The 17689-nt window shown below is 32.7% G+C and overlaps 1 protein-coding gene across 1 annotated transcript in view; it reads right to left on the bottom strand.

Annotated features, from left to right (window-relative positions):
* Positions 1-342: 342 nt before the first annotated feature.
* LOC128988906 (pyrokinin-1 receptor-like) overlaps positions 343-17689 on the bottom strand; it is a 52501-nt gene continuing 35154 nt past the window's right edge. Inside the window, exons 2-7 of the mRNA XM_054410674.1 lie at positions 12747-12869; positions 9433-9708; positions 8588-8804; positions 5976-6303; positions 3835-4049; positions 343-967 (exon numbers count right to left, since the gene is read on the bottom strand). Coding sequence (XP_054266649.1) covers positions 395-967; positions 3835-4049; positions 5976-6303; positions 8588-8804; positions 9433-9708; positions 12747-12814 — 1677 coding nt within the window. The 5' untranslated portion in view covers positions 12815-12869 and the 3' untranslated portion in view covers positions 343-394. The remainder of the gene's footprint in view (positions 968-3834; positions 4050-5975; positions 6304-8587; positions 8805-9432; positions 9709-12746; positions 12870-17689) is intronic.

Below are 17689 nucleotides of genomic sequence, written 5' to 3'. Positions count from 1 at the left end.
CCATGTTTACAGTTACAGACAATTTAGAGTGCAAAAGTAGTTGAGTTGAGCCCCCCATAGAGTACACTAATGTCAATTCTATGTTCAAGTCCATGTGGACGGGCAGCAAGGTTAAAAGAGGCCACCAACTTCTTTCTAAAACAATAAAAAAAATATAGATTACTGATTTAAAGTTGAGTTCACAAACCAAATTGAATGGTGAACTTCTTGTATACAGCATCGACAAAAAATGAAAATATCGTAGTGCCAAAAGAAAATAAAGGAGGAACTTGAATTTTTACATCAACGTTCTCTGCAATTGGCTCAATATGCTCTCTTTGAATAGAAAACCTCTTACAGCTGGTTTATATAGATGGGAAATCTTCGTAAGAAAAAGTGTGTGGTTACTATATATTCAGTGGAGCACCAAGCACGGCACAGTAAAGGACTTGTGAACATATCTGAGCGGATCCTGGTCGACAGGATGGAACTTGCTCTTCTCAGGACGGATGACAGAGCAGGACTTGCTGGAGTCCTTGTGTCGCTTAACCGACCTTTGTATCTTCAGTTGGCACTCCTGGAAGATCTCGATGTCCTCTATGCGGGGGTTGCGGGGGACAGGGGTGGAGGTGAGGCGAGGACACGGCACAGGACACTGGCTGTCGTCCCCTGAGCTTACACTGAGTTCTGGGACGTTCAGAAGATACGGAGGTGCCGGTTGGGTGGTCGGTGGTAGAGAGCTCGTTGAGGTTCTGACACTTCTTCTTCGGAAGCTCACCACGAGTGGCCTCTTACTGAGGTCCGTCCCGGGGTCAACGTAGCTGCTGTTGCCGCTGCTCAGGCTGTTGTTGTTGTTGTGGTTCCTGGAAGAACACCGACCAAAGTGGAACCTACCTGCGCCGAGACTGCCACCTCCACCGCCTCCGCTGCTAGCCAACTCCCCGGACCTGTGGAGGCGGTCGCGACCCAGGCACTTGGTCAGGGAGCTCTGCAACAAACGATCGTGGTTATTATCTTACAAATATTACAGTTAAAAAAGTTATAAGGAGGATTAGCTTTGATGTGAGTGAAATAAATGAATATTCTTGACTGAATAGTATAGCCTTTCATTTAGCTAAATTTCTTTGATTGGACATGCCTTGGGGAAAGAGGTTAATATACCAACTACGGAATAATTAAGAAGTTACTGTGTGCCCTTCGGCTACCTTCGTGAGTAGATAATATTACTTCGTACTTGCATAGTATTTTTATGTTTGGCAAATTTTGTTGGATATAGTTATTGCTACCATCAAATTAGTACTGTAAGTTACTTTTTAAATAGGTTTTATGAATTTTGCTTCGTTCTATACAGTATAGCACAAAACTACACTAAAATTGGCTAATTATATTTTATTATAAATAGACCTAAATTACTTTTTGATCAGCATTTTAGTGCTATAATAAGATGTGCTGAAAACCACCATTAATGTACACTCTGACTTTAACTTTATAGTCTGTCCTTAACATGAATTCAGATACATATATACTACCATTTGAGAGAAAAAACAATAAATTAGCTATATAAATATTTGCATAAACTCTCTGTTTTTTTTAATAAATCTGGAGTTTAATAGTTATAAACTAACAGTCCCTAATTTTAATTTTAATAATAATTTAACTATCATTATATTAATAGAGGTCAGGTAGGAAAATTCTCATTCAATATAACACTGCAACAATTTGCAGCTTTCACTTCTCAACGACTGTTGCAGTGGCTGTGCTAATCGACAATCAGTTTCCATTCATAAAACGCGATAAAAGAAATCAATATTCTACTGGAGGTGATTCTTTCAGTATTTTTTTGTCGTCAACTTTTTTCTTAAACGATTTAAAAAAAATTCGCTGACTCGTGAGTTTGGACTGTGTAACATTGTCTAGCCATGAAAATGACCATTCGCTCGTTGTCAATTTACGTTAGTTTTGATTATTACTAAATCATTTTCTAGAAGAGAAAATAATAAGCTATTTGTGTTTCTACGCCAAGAAAAGTAAATAAGCTATTTCATTTCCTATAAATGTGTCATATGCTTTGCTTGACAGTTACATCTTATAATGATAACCTAAGTTCTGCAGTTTGGACGGTTTTAAAATCCTACAAAGGCAACAAATAAGTCATAAGTAGTTTATTCGGCGAAAACTAACAAAAAAAGCATTAACTAAGTCAAAAACATAATGAAATATTTTATTATGTTTTTAGACTCCTATAAAATAAATCCAATCAAATACTCTCCTATCAACTTATGCACTTAAAAACGGGAAACAGGACGATATATGTCTTGATTTCTGAATTCATAAATTGCTTTTTGAAAGGAACAAGGAACATGCTTGGGGGTGACCGTGTACAGTTTTTAATTAGTTTTATTGATTTAAAAATCAAAATCAAACTCTGCATTAAAATAATTTTCATTTAAATACATTAGCTTTATAAAAAAAAACCTCAAGTATTACAGTGGTTTAGTTAACATAATTAATTTTTAGCCTTATTATTAAGAAAACTGAAGACCTGAAATCTGCCGAAAATAATAACAACACTGCATATTAACATCACTTAATCTTAATCTTAACAGTATATGTGACACCCAATATTTACACCAATAAAACTAATGTTTATGACAAAATTAAATATAAATCAACCCATTATTGAACAAATATAACACAAAATTATGCAGTGTCAAGTTGAAAATTTTGAATATCATTTTACATTACTCCAGCACTGGAATCTTCCCTTGATGTAATATCCAATGTTGAATTCATACACATATTCTATTAATATAGCCACATTTCAAAATCCCGTTTGATGAATAGTCATAAGTGCCCACTAGAGCTTTCCATTAACGTGATTCGCCAATCTACAAATAGAACGATTTGCCAACCACGAAAGATTCATCTTCTACTATCGAGTATTTTTGTCCCTTCACAACTTTAGGTTGTAATATTATTTGGAAATCGTTATGCCAATTATTGTTGCTTAACCATTACTACGTAAAGCTTTTATATTTATCAAATAAATTCTGAATATAATATTTTTCAAGTGGCATTTGTTAAAAACAATTTGTTTACGAAATTTAGTAAGTTTATGTACCTATATAATCTTGAATTTGAAGTGATTCAATGACCTATTGCTTTAACTTCAAACAATATTTGGGAGATAAATTGATTATTTAATATATAGGCTTTTATTTTTGCCCTGATATTAACGTTAAACTTTTACATTTCGAACAATTACTTTTGCATATTTTGATAGCAAATTTAGGCTACTAATTCTCTTATGTTCTCGGATATTTTGTAAAATAAGAAGAAAACGGTGAATGAATGAGGTTGAGTTAGTTAATAGGCTGATCAATGACTAAGACAATATGGTTTAATGTGTAATTTATTTGTTGATTTACAGATTATTATCTACTTCATAAATCCTTCTGTAACAATAACTCAGCTATGTTGATTTAAGTGATGTAAAATGACCTTGACAATCATCATAAAGCTTAAAACTAATATTGCGATATTTTATATGATTTATAGTTGTTATGATACATTGAGTGGGTGTTTAGTTCAAATGTGGCAGTTTCCATTGAATATGATTCCAGCCTTATTATGTCCATTCCCATTCCATGCGACATTCTTTCACTCTGTATTAAGTATGGTTTATTTAAAAACAAAAGTATAGACCCTATAGGTAGCGTAAAATGATCAAAAGTAAGAAACAATGAGAGCAAGTAAAAAAAAAAATTGATATTAATCATTACAATTCAATTTTTAAAATCGTGTAAAGGCCTCGACATTCCAACACAATACCCTATGACATTTTAACAGACTGACCTTGAAAGCTTGACGGAACTTGAGCGACATTATGTTGTAGAGAATGGGATTTATAGTTGTGGAGAGGTAATACAGGAGGCCACTGGCGTAGGTCATGATCTTATAGACGAGGATCTCGGTGGCTGTGGTGTCTTCTCCCGCAAACCCGTAGATGGCGTAAAGTCGCTGCACTTGGAATGGTGCCCAGCAGATGAAAAAAGCCACTACCACTGCCACTGTGAATAAACATATCATGATAGCTACAGACATTATCTTATATACGAGGATCTCGGTGGCTGTGGTATCTTCTCCCGCAAACCCGTAGATGGCGTACAGTCGCTGCACTTGGAATGGTGCCCAGCAGATGAAAAAAGCCACTACCACTGCCACTGTGAATAAACATCATGATAGCTACAGACATTATCTTATAGACGAGGATCTCGGAAGCTGTGGTGTCTCCTCTCGTATGGCGTACAGTCTCTGCACTTGGAATGGTGCCCAGCAGATGAAGAACGCACTCAACAGCCACTGTATACAAATATTGCATGACATCAACAAACTGACAGCAGACCCAAAAGAGCGGAAACTACAGAAAATAAAAGCATGTCTCCAGAATAAACTGTTGCATTAAAAATAGAAATTGAGTGATGCAAGATTATAAACCTACTTGTTTAGTTAACCTTTCAATAGTATTTATCTAATTATAAAAGTCATAAAACGCATTATAAAGAAGAGAAAACGATTGCATTTGCAACCATTGCTAGGGATTATAATAGTTTAAGGTTTTCGTTGTGATAACAATAAATTGATTTTACTATCTTCTCATTTATTTCGCATCTACAGTATCTTTATATCTTACTTTTTTTACTTTTTTTTATTTGGATTGGTAAAAAAAATTTAAAAATCCAAAAAACAATATAAGCAGTCAACAATACTCCGACCCATTAAAGACATCTGACTAGAACGTTGTTCTTAATTAATTATCGCCATGTTGCTTTTAAACATGACGATAAATCAAAACATTTTACTGACATTGTAAATGTTTTTCTCGTGTTCATTACATCTGCAGTTGATGGTTCAATGCTGCTCTTAAAAACATGGGCTACCAGTCAGTAGTACTAACATGCTTGAATTAGTATTATGTTAGGCAGGATACTAAAAAGGTATTTCGAACAAAATATGACATACTACTGCCGAGGTTTGTTCACAATTCCGGAAGTAATTATCTAATTTATTTATCCCCACAAGATGACGTAGCTGTTTGAACTCGTATCGTCAACAAGAAGCTTATGCTGTGGGCTGATGACACAGACTGAGGGCTGGAACCACACCAACTGGTGAGTAACTACTTCGCTGTCGTCTTGTGGCAAAACATTATGTCACACAAACTGTCAACTAGGATGTTTTACTGGCTGTGAACATTTATTTTTTGACCTTGGTGAGTTTTGATCAACTGAAATCTTTTGCTGATGCTGGGAGTGTGTAGTGTTCTTGGTATTGCTTACGAATAATGAATACTCAATAAGTTGTTCTTGAACCTGATCAAATACCGTAATACAATGTAGGATAATTTTTCGTATATTAAAATTGGTATACGTTTAAAAATATAAATATTAACTAAGTTTATGTAAACTCCAGATTTAAAATAGGCCGCTTCTTCCCATTATTTTTCTCAAAAACAAGTAAGGCCAAGCTACGTAAGAGAATCGTTTCCCAGTTAATACTTATTGCCACTCATTATATTTTCCAGTTGTTGCTATTTAGATTTCAGTTATTCAATTTTTTTAAATATATAGTGCAGGCATCTAATTATATTTGCAACATGGATTATATAATTCTAAAGTTGTCTTTTTGCGTGCTAAAAATATTACTACCAGGTATAAGTTACAAGTATAATCTTTACGATAATAACATTGACCACGTTTACCTTTATAATATATCACAATGTTGGGTCAACCGATAGATTTTTGAAGATGACCACTTTCTGATTCTTTAAGTACGATAAGTTGCCAAGTGGAAATGCACATCAGCCTTCATATGTTACTTCAAGTTTCTGGCAGCCATAAGGTGGACTTACATAAATAATTGCTCCTCAGCGTGGAAATAGCACAAAAATTAATATAGTCACGGTATCGACCATTGATTCATTAAGATACACTAACCTAGCATTTTGACTACTCTCTTGGTGCTCTTGGAGTGCTGCCCGTTGCGTTGGCTGCCCCTCACGATGACATGGGTCTCCTTGTCAACCACCAGAGTTCTGCGACGTCGCTGGGAGCTGTCGTGGGTGATCTGGTTGGAGCTGTGCAGACGGACTCCTATCAGCACGTACAACACGGTGATCAGTGTCATCGGCGTCAGGAAGAACAGGACGGTGGAGATGAAGAAGGAGTAGGGGATGATGGAGTGTTTGATGGTGCACGAGGTGTACTCTTCACTGACTATGTGGCCATCCTCGTCTCTCAGGTAGACCAGGCCCATCTGGATAGCCTGCAAACAAAGTTCAGCATGTTGTAGATGAGCACCATTGATCCAACCATACATCGGTGAAATAGCACTGCACTGTTTTTAGTAGTGTTTTATGGTAGTTCACATTTTAAATTGAGAGTTTCTTTAGTTTTAATTGGTGTAGTATTAATCTATTTACGTGGTTTATTTTTGTAGACAAAAATATAAAATCTTTAAGTTCAACCCCTTAAACTAATTTGACTACAATGTTGTTCTTTCAAAAGTAAACGATAGATTATATCCGGTAAAAACTAAATATTTGCTACTATAATTTAATTCTACTATCACATAGCACTGTTTTACTTCGATAATAACTCGTCTTTCATCGTTTTGGTGTTATTTTGTTTGTTTATTATCAAGAATAAAAACCATATAAGATATCATTAAGACTCAATTTGATTAATATTTGGTACATTTGATAGCATTCGTAGTCCAGCACAGGCTCAAACATGTGTTGGAAAAGTAAATATTAGTTTTCATAACAAACAATTTCAAAATAGGCTACCCTACCTCGAATCATTGCCAAAGCTTGCATCTTGTTAAAACGTAAAAATAAATAAATAGAATCTACCAAAAATGTTACGAGAAATGAAAAAATAACAGTACTATAAACAGAGAAAACTATAACTATATAATTATTAACGATAACTATGTTGTTACACATCAACGAATCTTCGTTAGCGTATTAGTTTAGTTATCCATCAGATTTCTTTTGATGAAACCTTTACCTACATTAGATTATGAAGACATTTTTATTATAAAAGAAGTCAAGGAACTATAAAAAATATAATTAATGACTATTATTATTAAACTGTATACTTTAACTTTATAGGCTTCAGTGGTGCAAACTTAATGTGTATAAAATGCATAATATTATATAGTTTTACATTCATCAGCTTACAATAGCCAAAAACATAAAATAATTCTAATTTTTAATTTGTTTTTAATCTTTGTTTGATTTCGTAGGACCACGTAAAGATTGTTTGATGAATAAAAAATAAACTATCACTAACCTCTTTTAGTTTCACAGGAATATGATGTATCTTAACTGTAACTAAATTTTTTGCAGGATTGTGAAGCTTAATTAGAGCACATATTTAAATTCGCCTCGTCAACACAATTACAAAGACATAAAATCTGTTCCAGAGGAAACTATGAGAATGTACTCTTCATCTGCATTCATTACATTAGTATTCAAATGCACTCTAACTTCTACAGTTGGTTCTGAGTCTCTGAACACTTACATTATCTTTTACGGCATCCCTTTACACGCTCAAGAATCTGAAGGTCTTCATTAAGATCTGACTGATAAAACCCATATCGCAAATCAGATTCGTCTTCAGGAAGCCGTGATTCTTGAGTAATGTATACATGTTAGGGTTCCTTGTGAGCTATATCTTACTTGGGTGTGCAATATGGCTTCCCAAAGATGTAGGTATAATAACGTGCTAATTCAATTTTGTTTGAGAAGAAGGTGTTCTTTAAGTCAACTTCTTTTCCATACAGTGTTTCATCTGGTAACTTTAACTTTTAAACGTACAACTTTTACTATGGGAAATTAATGACCAAAACCATAAAGCATGATATTTTATGACAAAAGCAACGTGTCAACTTAATTTTACATCTCTCTACAATCACTCAAATGAAATCTGTTTTAAGGGAGTTATGATACGTAATTCTGGATTGAAACATGTTCCAGGAAAACACTTATCCGAGCCATACTTAAGTAATGGAGGGGCATATATTTAATCTGAGCTGCAATTTTTTACTGCGGTAAACCCTAATTCAATCGTAATCGAAACTATCTGTGACCAATTATATTTTTAGTCGAAACGCCACTTTATTTCTAGTACCGAGTTGGGCCTAGTGATTTTCAACTACTACTGTCAATGCCTGTCTGTTTTGCCAAATTTGGGATAAACATTTACATGATTGTCTTGTAAACTTCACGATATCTTTCCAATCTATTGAGCCGTGTCAGAAGATGTATTTAATTTATAGTAGCACCGGCCATAAGTACCATAATATCTTTTTTTTCTGTCCGTGTTTTTTTTTTTTCAGGGAAGTGGAGCCAGTGCCGTCCTATTTTTTGCCGTGTTGTTCATAAGATGTATGGTCAGTGCTGTCCTAATACCGATTCAATTAGTAATCCTTCAATAGTTTTTTTTCTTTATGAGCATGTTAGGTTAGGTTAGGTTAGGTTATAACAGTTTCATTTTATTCGACTATTCGGTCTAATTAAGGAGTTGTTTTTACAGATGCATACCTGAGGCACAGCAAGGAGCATCGAGAAGATCCAGATGGCCATGATGAACTTGACGGCTCTGGACAGTTTGCTGACCGTGTGAGACAGGAAGGGATGGCAGATGGCCACGTATCGCTCTACAGTGAAGGCGGTGATGGTGAGGACAGTCGCGTTGGTGGAGGTTTCCGAGGCGAACCCCGTCAGCACACAGAACGTCTCGCCAAACACGTACGGGTAGCTGGAACGTGTAAATGTATTGGATGGAAGAAATATATCAGAAGGTGGTTGGGGGGAACGTACTTTTGAATGTATAATTTTATGTTAAGTCCATCAACTTAAACTACCTAGTAATTACTTAAGGAAGTAATACTAGTTGGTGTTTTAGTTTTTTATTTGTTTCAACAGGTTGCTAAACAATAAAACTACTTCTCATAAAAATAGCACAGACACAGTATTAAAGCATTGCTGGGTACATTATTAGATACATTAGCGGATTTGGTAATGTTTTTGTAATAAGGTGAATTCACTCATGTAGCCTATTTGTGAAACCTACACATAACATAAGTAATTAATTTAATTACTACTTAGATTTGAATCTATAAGATCGGAAAATTCTTTTAAATTAGCTCAAATTCGCATGCTGAAGGCCTACAGTAAAATAAATAGTCTTTAAAAATAGCTAGGCCAATCTAAAAAAAAAATGCTTAAACCCTTGATACTGAAAACTCTTGGTTAATGATTGTGCGTGGAATAACATTAAGTTACAACAAATTCGTTAACGAATCACAAAATGACTCTTCATTACTTATTAATCAAGATTGTTTAACGGTCTTATTTCATTTATAACCAGCTTTTAAAATGCTTACTTGGACCAAATGTGATACATCTCTGGTGGTAGACCAGACAACAGCAGTAGTAGGTCCGAGATAGCCAGGCTGAACAGATAGTAGTTGGTGGCGGTGTGCATGTGTTTACTACGAGCGATGACGACACATGTGCTGACATTGCCGACTACGCCACTGATGAAGATGATGACGTAATATACTGTCACAGGCACCACTACCCACAGTGGGTCCCGCTTGGGGCCCCACAGGTTCTGGGTCCCCCCTCCTTCGGTGGACTCCCTGCCTGTTGCTGAGTGACTGGAAAAATATGACTATATCATTGATGTGAAATTGGGATGCTAAAAATATATATTTTAACCTTAATATTACTGATAGATGATTGTGAAATAGTAAGACAATGGTCGTAGCTTTGGCTCTAACTTATTACAGGAAGATTTACTGAATATAACATTTTTGTCCCACCTTCACATCTTGGGACGCTATATCTATCCCGGAACTGCTGTAACCACTTAAGGCTAGTCTTAGAGGGTTTCGACATTACCACGTGGATAAAATCCATTAGTGATTGGCGGAATTTGAACTCAGGACCTCGGACACCGAAGCCCAACGCTCTACCACTAGACCAGCTCGCCCCCCACTGAGTATACAATAGAGCGGGAAAGTAACGTCGCTGAGATATAAATAGGGCTGCAGAATTCGTGTGACACGCTGATCTGAGATTCGAGAGGATTAAGGTTCGTTAAGTTGAGAGGTAATAACATCTTTTGTTGGAATATTGAAACCGCAATTTTTCGTGAAAAACATAATGTAGGGAATGACAGCGTCATGCCAGGTCATTGGGTTTTAATTGTACATAACAAAGAAAGAAATAAGTGCTGTATTCTAGGACATTTGTGTACAGTAAAAACACATATTAGATAAAAATAAAACACACAAAACAATATTTACAAGTAATAAAACATTTTCTGAGGCACTTACTATGGAAACCTAATATTAATAATTTTTTCATAAAATATAGAACATACATACTTATCAGATTTAATTCACGCATTTAAAACACGCTTCCACGAAAAATGAATGGATTAGGCTTACATTCTAATGAAGTCAACTATTTAGAAATTAATGTATATTTTTTCGAGAATCTCATGAGTTTAAACCGTAAATTAGAAAAATATTGGGTTTCCATTGTCCAGACACATAATGGTATTTGGTTCTTTAGTTTGACAACCTACATTCATTAGTATTTTATTAAGTTATTTTAAATTGAAGTATATTTGGTAACACATTGTTATAAAAACACGTTATTACAACGCAAAATACACACATTTCCCTTAGGTATGTGATTTTTATATTCCATGTATTCATATACTTTAAATTATCCAATTTTGTTAATAAAAAATGGGCTCTGGATTACGTTTTTATGGTGATGTGGAGACGGCATTTAAAATTCAAATTTAACTCTCCAATCTCGATTACATTAAGGTTTACTAAAGCAAAATTACCCTTTTGTACTTGAAAATTATAATATCCTTAAATTTATACTTTAAACCTTTTGTATTACCAATTAATTATTTATGACACATTTAAGACCGAGAAGGTTAATAATGAACAAACAGAATAAAGAAATACTGAATGAAAATTACAAATAATAATGTCAGCATTTACTACAAATTGTTACATAGATAACTATGCCAAAGATATTCTTGTAAATCGTCAAAATGTTTGCAACATGAATTTTCCTTTAGAACTCTTGGCGGCATCCACCTGTGAGATTGAACACGTTTACAAAGAAACTCATTGCCATTTCAACTTTACACTCAACATATTATGATTATATTTTTCCTCTTTGCTGTTCTATCTACGTTAACATTATTGCAAATCACTGTTCGTAATTTACAGTATTACTTTTACTTTTTTACCGTTTAAACTATTTCTGTCAATACTTAACATTTTAGTTCAAACTAAAACAACTTATCTAGAACAATATGTCTGGTGTATTAAGCAGACAGGATACGTTTTTAAGTTATAAAATGTATTCCATTTTTAAAGAATCAATAAAGCAATGCAATATTTAATCGGCCAAAAAACAGTAACAAGAAAATTGTGAACACTTCCCTAATTACACAAAGGTGTAAACATAAAAAAAAACAGATTTCTGAGTTGAAAATGAATCCCTGACTGCATGAGTACTTTCCCTGTCAATAGGTAGTAGATGATATTATTAGTATAACATTGAAGCCCAAAGCAACATTTTCCCTAGAATTATTGACCTTTCTTATTCTGGTATTATCTTTTAAATCAATCGTCATTTAATACAAAGTAACAACACTAACTATTTCAAATTTAAACACTTTGGTTCGAAGTCATTTGACGTTAATTCAACCATCAATCGGGCATGGTAATGTTGGATTGTAAAGTTAAAGGGAAGCGAATCTCTAATCATCTTAAACGTTTAGTCATTTACTCACAGCTGTTAAGTGAAACTAGAACTCGAAGCTCTAAACGAGTTTAGTGGATGTTTAGTGCAACGCCCCTAAAAGCGTTGTTTTCCTTGCACTTTATGATGATGGCCAACTTTGCTTTACTGGTAAGTATAAAGACTCTAATAGAATTTAAAAAGAAAGAAAAACAATCTGTGCCCAAACAGAATGATTACGTAAAGCTACGACAATACATACTAATTGTTTTTTTTTCTTACCTGTAGAAAATTATTGAGCTACCCTATACATGTTATCTTTACCATACTGTTAGTTTAAATAATATTTAACTTCAGATTAACTTAAACTATTTAAATTGCCGAGTAAAAAGGAATATAGATTAAGTTACACCTGTTAAAAGTTGTTAAAGAAAAATGTGTTCGGTTCACTTTGTAAACTGGTTCAGGAAACTTTGGCAAGGATAGATTGCAGCTTCACGTGATTTTCCATCTCAGCTTGTGTTTTATTTAAATGGCTTGGTTATTAGTACTAACGCGTTTATTGTATAAATCAGGAAAATAGTCTTAATTTAAAGTATTTTCAATGCCATAATCTAATAAAACAGAGCAATTTCATTTGTTTATTCAACGTAAAACACTGTGTCAAACTCCAAATTCATCGAATAAAATTTAATTCTATTAACCTTAATATTTTTTAGTAAAACAGTGTACTACCAGCGTCAATCTCTTCAGTATTGCAATTCTTACTACTGTATACAGCTTTCACAAAACCAATGAATTTAGGATTTTGTTTGGAAAATTATGATATTATCTATTAAAAGATCCTATCTGGTTGTTTTAAAAGTAATTTGCAGAGTTAACCTTATATTATTACTTATTCTACTATGATTATTCTTACCTTGGTAAAGATGATGTTATATTTGTGCTGTTTCCCAACAGAAACACTGCAATCGGGACCTCAGCCATTGGGGAAGGTTAACACACACGTGTCGCTATCGATTGAATCCATCCCAGGTTCTGTCTGAAACAAAAATCAAATATTAAGTTTTCGCTACAATTTTGTAAAGGAGTAAAGGTAATACAAAATTTGGTAAAGCTAAAATAAAAATTTGAACTAACTAAGCCATTTTTTGAACAATGGGTTTAAACATTCAGGTATTTAGGTTTGTACGATCACAGATGAAAAGTACACCTTTTTGATATTTTGAAATATTTGGAAATATTTGTGTTTGGCTAAATGGAAATATAAGTGACCAGCGAATGTATTGGTTTCATACTAAGTAAAAAAACTAAAGTAATGCATAATGAGGTAAAAAGATTGGTTTTGTACAATGGTGAACAAAAACCTAATACTTCATTACCAAATTGCTCTAAACCCAAATCCAATGCAGGAAATTGGTTCTAATCCAGCAAAAAAAAAAACTTTATTTTTGATGCAATGACACAATTACTCCTTAGGTCGATATATCAGTTAAAGCGACCAAATAAAATTAAACTCACTTTCTAATATTATTTGGTAATTAAATCTCTCTTTGTAGGCCTATAAGCAATTAAGATTCATTACCTACTAAAAGCATATGGCGTAACGAAGTATTTTATTAATAGAACGAAGGTTCCTTGAAATATTTACTATGTGAAAGAGACCTTGAAGTCTTAACCTTGTCTTAAACAAGCTTATAACTCTTCTTCAGATGACTTTTTCAGATTGAATGAGTCTGAAACACCGCTTCCGCTGGTAATAAATCAGAACAGTTTAGGAGTTTCATAAATTCTGGAGCCACAACGTTGATACGACTTGAGATTTTAATCTTTGACTTTGAAGAATTATTTTTGACCTAATACACGTTTGCTTTTTGAAACTTTGCATTAAGAATTCAAATACTGTAATAAAGTTTAACAACAGCTTTTAAGAAGGTTGTGAACGGGATTCGTAACTAATTTAGCGAAACTACCTACTAACTTCTTGTTTTGAATTAAGCCAACAATAAAATAAATAAACTGGAAAAATGTTTAGAATCTGTATTAAAGAAAAGCAAATAATTCATCTATAACTAGTAAAGAATGGGAAAAAATGCTTCGTACTTTTAATATTTAAAAGTGCATATGCGTTTATAGGAATAGTATTGTAATAATTTATTTAACAACTGTAACCGTATAATTATCTATGAACCATTAATTCCATAATCAAGGCGAATTTGTTTGTAAGCTTATTAGAATGTTGGAAATCTGTTAGTTATATATGAACTTAGTTATAATTTAAATAATAATATAATATATATAACTAACATATTATTACATACACTAACATATCATTATAATTATAATATAAAATATATTACAGAAAAAGAATATAATCAGGCATTCAATAGAATGCCTAGTCATTCTATGCAATGACTAAAATGCACCAAGCAGAGTATGAAATGGAGCTCATTATACTTTGCCTAGTCATATTCTATAGAATGCCTGTCGGCACTATAAGAAAAGTATTAAATCCATTGTGGTTGGTCTTTCTTAGACTTTTGTACAATTATTTGGCATTAATTTATCGAATGTAAAATAATCTAACCTAACCTATCCATATACACAATATTTCATTATTCTAAAGGATTTTTTAGACATATTTTTCCTTTTTTGGTACTAGCCAAAACTTAAATTATTTTATTTTTATTTTTATTTTACTAATGTAAAATAAAGTCAAATTAACAAACCTGAACCAACCATGTGCAAAATAAATCAATCCAGTAAAATAAATGTTTTTTAACAAATATATTTAAATTATACTTTACCTGACACACCTACGAGCATTCTTTAAAATGACGATGCATTATATACAATGCCTAGTCAAAGATTATAAAATCCTACCGTTATTATTCTATTTACTACTTTCCCTAAGAGCTTCAGGCATTCTATAGAATTCCCAGTCATTCTGCATTATAAACTTTGCCTGTAACATATACACAAACGAATTTTAAACGCATGGTGCTTTTTAATGTCCTGGCACAGTGATAACTAGGTTACATCATTAAGAACATATAGATGCTTCGCTATAGGGAAATCTGCTAAGAGGTTTCAATTTATATTAAATTGCGTTGCACTGTTGCATGTTTTGAAAATCTACTTTCCCCAGTTGCCAAGGGAACCGAGAAAGTGTTTGTGTGTTCTGCTGGACCTGATTGCCAATAGTCGCACCTGCGCGTGTCTTAAAATGTAAACACAGTAATCCATTCCCAACCGACTCATAGATGGTCGAGGTGGATATACTGTATATCTACTAACATGAACTAAGCGCATAACTGTGGACATGATTGTTTGAATGTTTTCTACACATAGGAAATATCCAAGATGGTTAACCCACAAAAAATAACCACACATGGTTAACTATTTGAGTTTTACATTGAACATTTAGTCAGATAGAATATCAACATAATCCTTCATTGCTCAAACATTCATAAGAGATAATTTAATGTAGTTCTGCAATTTAAATGGGTGAAATCATCTTTTAAACAGCAACACAGTCTAGTAAACATAAAATGAGAGCCTCGATTTTATACAGCAATGGTTATAGAATCTTACTTATTTCCGAGTAAATAATAAACTAATCTCATGATTATATATAATATTTGTATTTTCAACCAGGTGTTAGTTAGCAAAAAATATATTGCACTAAAACAAACTTAAGATTTTATAGACTGCTCTAAAAAATAAATTAGACTATCCAAAGTTTTACTATGTATATTTAAATAATTAATATGTCATCCTATTAACGAATAAGTAAACGTATCAATTATTATAACATTACACATATTATAACATTACACATACAAAAGTTGAAATAAGTCATACTTTCGTATCATTTTATCCAAATGCGAAATTTGTGTCACATACGCTGAATGTTTACAGCTGTTACGTTGAGCAAATGATATTATGCCAAAAGCTATAGTGTAGAATGTTAGCGTCAGCTGCTAGACAAAAAATTAAAACTTAATTATTTAAAACCTGAAACCCTAAACTGAAATTATGGTTTCAATATTCCCTAGTTCTCAAAATTATCTCTGTCTTTCAACGCAAAGATCATGAAAATCCGTCAAGTGGTTAATTCAGAATCGTGAAATAAAAAAACCCCTGTCACGTTTTAATATAGGGCCTATATGATGATGATATTATACAATTACTTCCTCATAAAGTGAATTGAATAAAAAGTTCTTTGAAATAAAAAAAAACGATAAAACCAAGGCTTTGCCAAGCTTTGCCTTCAGAAAAGGAAAGATGCTTTGAACTAGTTAAGACCTGTCAATTGCCACGAGCACACACGCTCCACAAACAGATTTAAAGATAAAGGTTATAACATGTCTGACACCTCCTAGTTCTGCAATACATTCTTCTCTTAGCTGTACAGAACCAATAGTTGAAGGGAATTAGTCTAATAAATTGTTTACTTTTATACAGGTGTTCAAAAAATGTACAGAAATATTTACCGTAGTGATTTCGGGTGTCAAATTAAAGAGAAAATCTAAAATAAATTTTTTTTCTGAAGCCTGTTCTTTAACTAGAAATCCGCTATATTGTATTTTTTTACGTAAGCATTTTTATCTTTGATCTAACGGATCTTGGTATGTATGTTAAGGTAGAAACGACTCATGTTAGAAGAAATTTAACCTTGATTAAATTCAGAATGTAAAAATAAATTATATGATTTTATTTTCAGGGATTATTCAGATTTCAAGGTCACTTTTATTTAGTATTTAAAAAGCCCTAGGCATTATGCAACGAAACCAAGATAAAAAAATGATTACAAAATAGCTTAAAAATTACGATTTTTGGTCGTAAAATGATGTTGAATGGACCTTAGCCAGTCAGAATTGCCTTATTTTCAACCTTAACATACATACCAAGTTTAATAAGGATCGGTTGGATCAATTCAAAGATAAAAATTTGTATGTAAAAATGGAAATGTCAGATATCTGGTTAACGAAGTAATTTAGGAAAAAAATTGTATTCAATTTTTTTTATTTTGACCCAAAAAATCGTAATGAAAACAATGTCCCTACCTCTTTTGAACCTGTATATCCATTATCTACGTTTAAAATTGTTGTAAGCTAATGCAAAGTATTTATTGCTTGGTAATGTGTGGCATGGTGCTAATATGATATCATTATACAAATTATTGTACTTGACGCTTTACAATAAGTTTTGTAATGTGTTTAGTAAAAATAATATGACAATAATTAAGGCTTGTTAATATTTATTCAACGATAGCTCTATTTGGAAACCAGTCATTCGAATCAACAATATTAATGTTACCAAAGTGGTACCATATCAGTGCTAATATCGTTTCTATATTTACAAAAATGTCATGTCATCAAGTGGGTCCAGGCTTCAGACATATTTTATATTTTATTTTTGGGTTAATTTGTTTTTTAACATGTTTATTACATTGATAGGGTTTAAAGAGTATAGTTTTCATCATTATAGCCATTTAATATACTATGCATACTATTTTATTTATGTTTATGCAGTAAAATGTAACAGTTTTGAAAATTTTATATATTCCTAAAGTGATTGATAAATTTTTTTACTGGATGTCATTTTGTTCCTGTAACAGCTGACTGAAATTCTAGGTATTTTTTTATATTAAGGAGAATTATTTTGCATTTTATGGTAGTTTAAAAATAAACAAAAAATAATTTTAATTCTTGTAAAATAAATTAAAAATAAAATAAAACACTTTTTAACCTATATTGATAATTATACCCAACGCTTTTATAAATACAATGAAAAACATCTAGTAAATATTTCACTAGATAGTAAAATATTTGGCTGAGATGTCTCAATGTTTCTGTT

This window comes from Macrosteles quadrilineatus, unplaced genomic scaffold, assembly GCF_028750875.1.
Source record: "Macrosteles quadrilineatus isolate MER2022 unplaced genomic scaffold, UCM_ALF_1.0 Scaffold_3__2_contigs__length_128488019, whole genome shotgun sequence".
Lineage (NCBI taxonomy): Eukaryota > Metazoa > Arthropoda > Insecta > Hemiptera > Cicadellidae > Macrosteles > Macrosteles quadrilineatus.
This window is presented reverse-complemented; position numbering and strand designations above follow the sequence as displayed.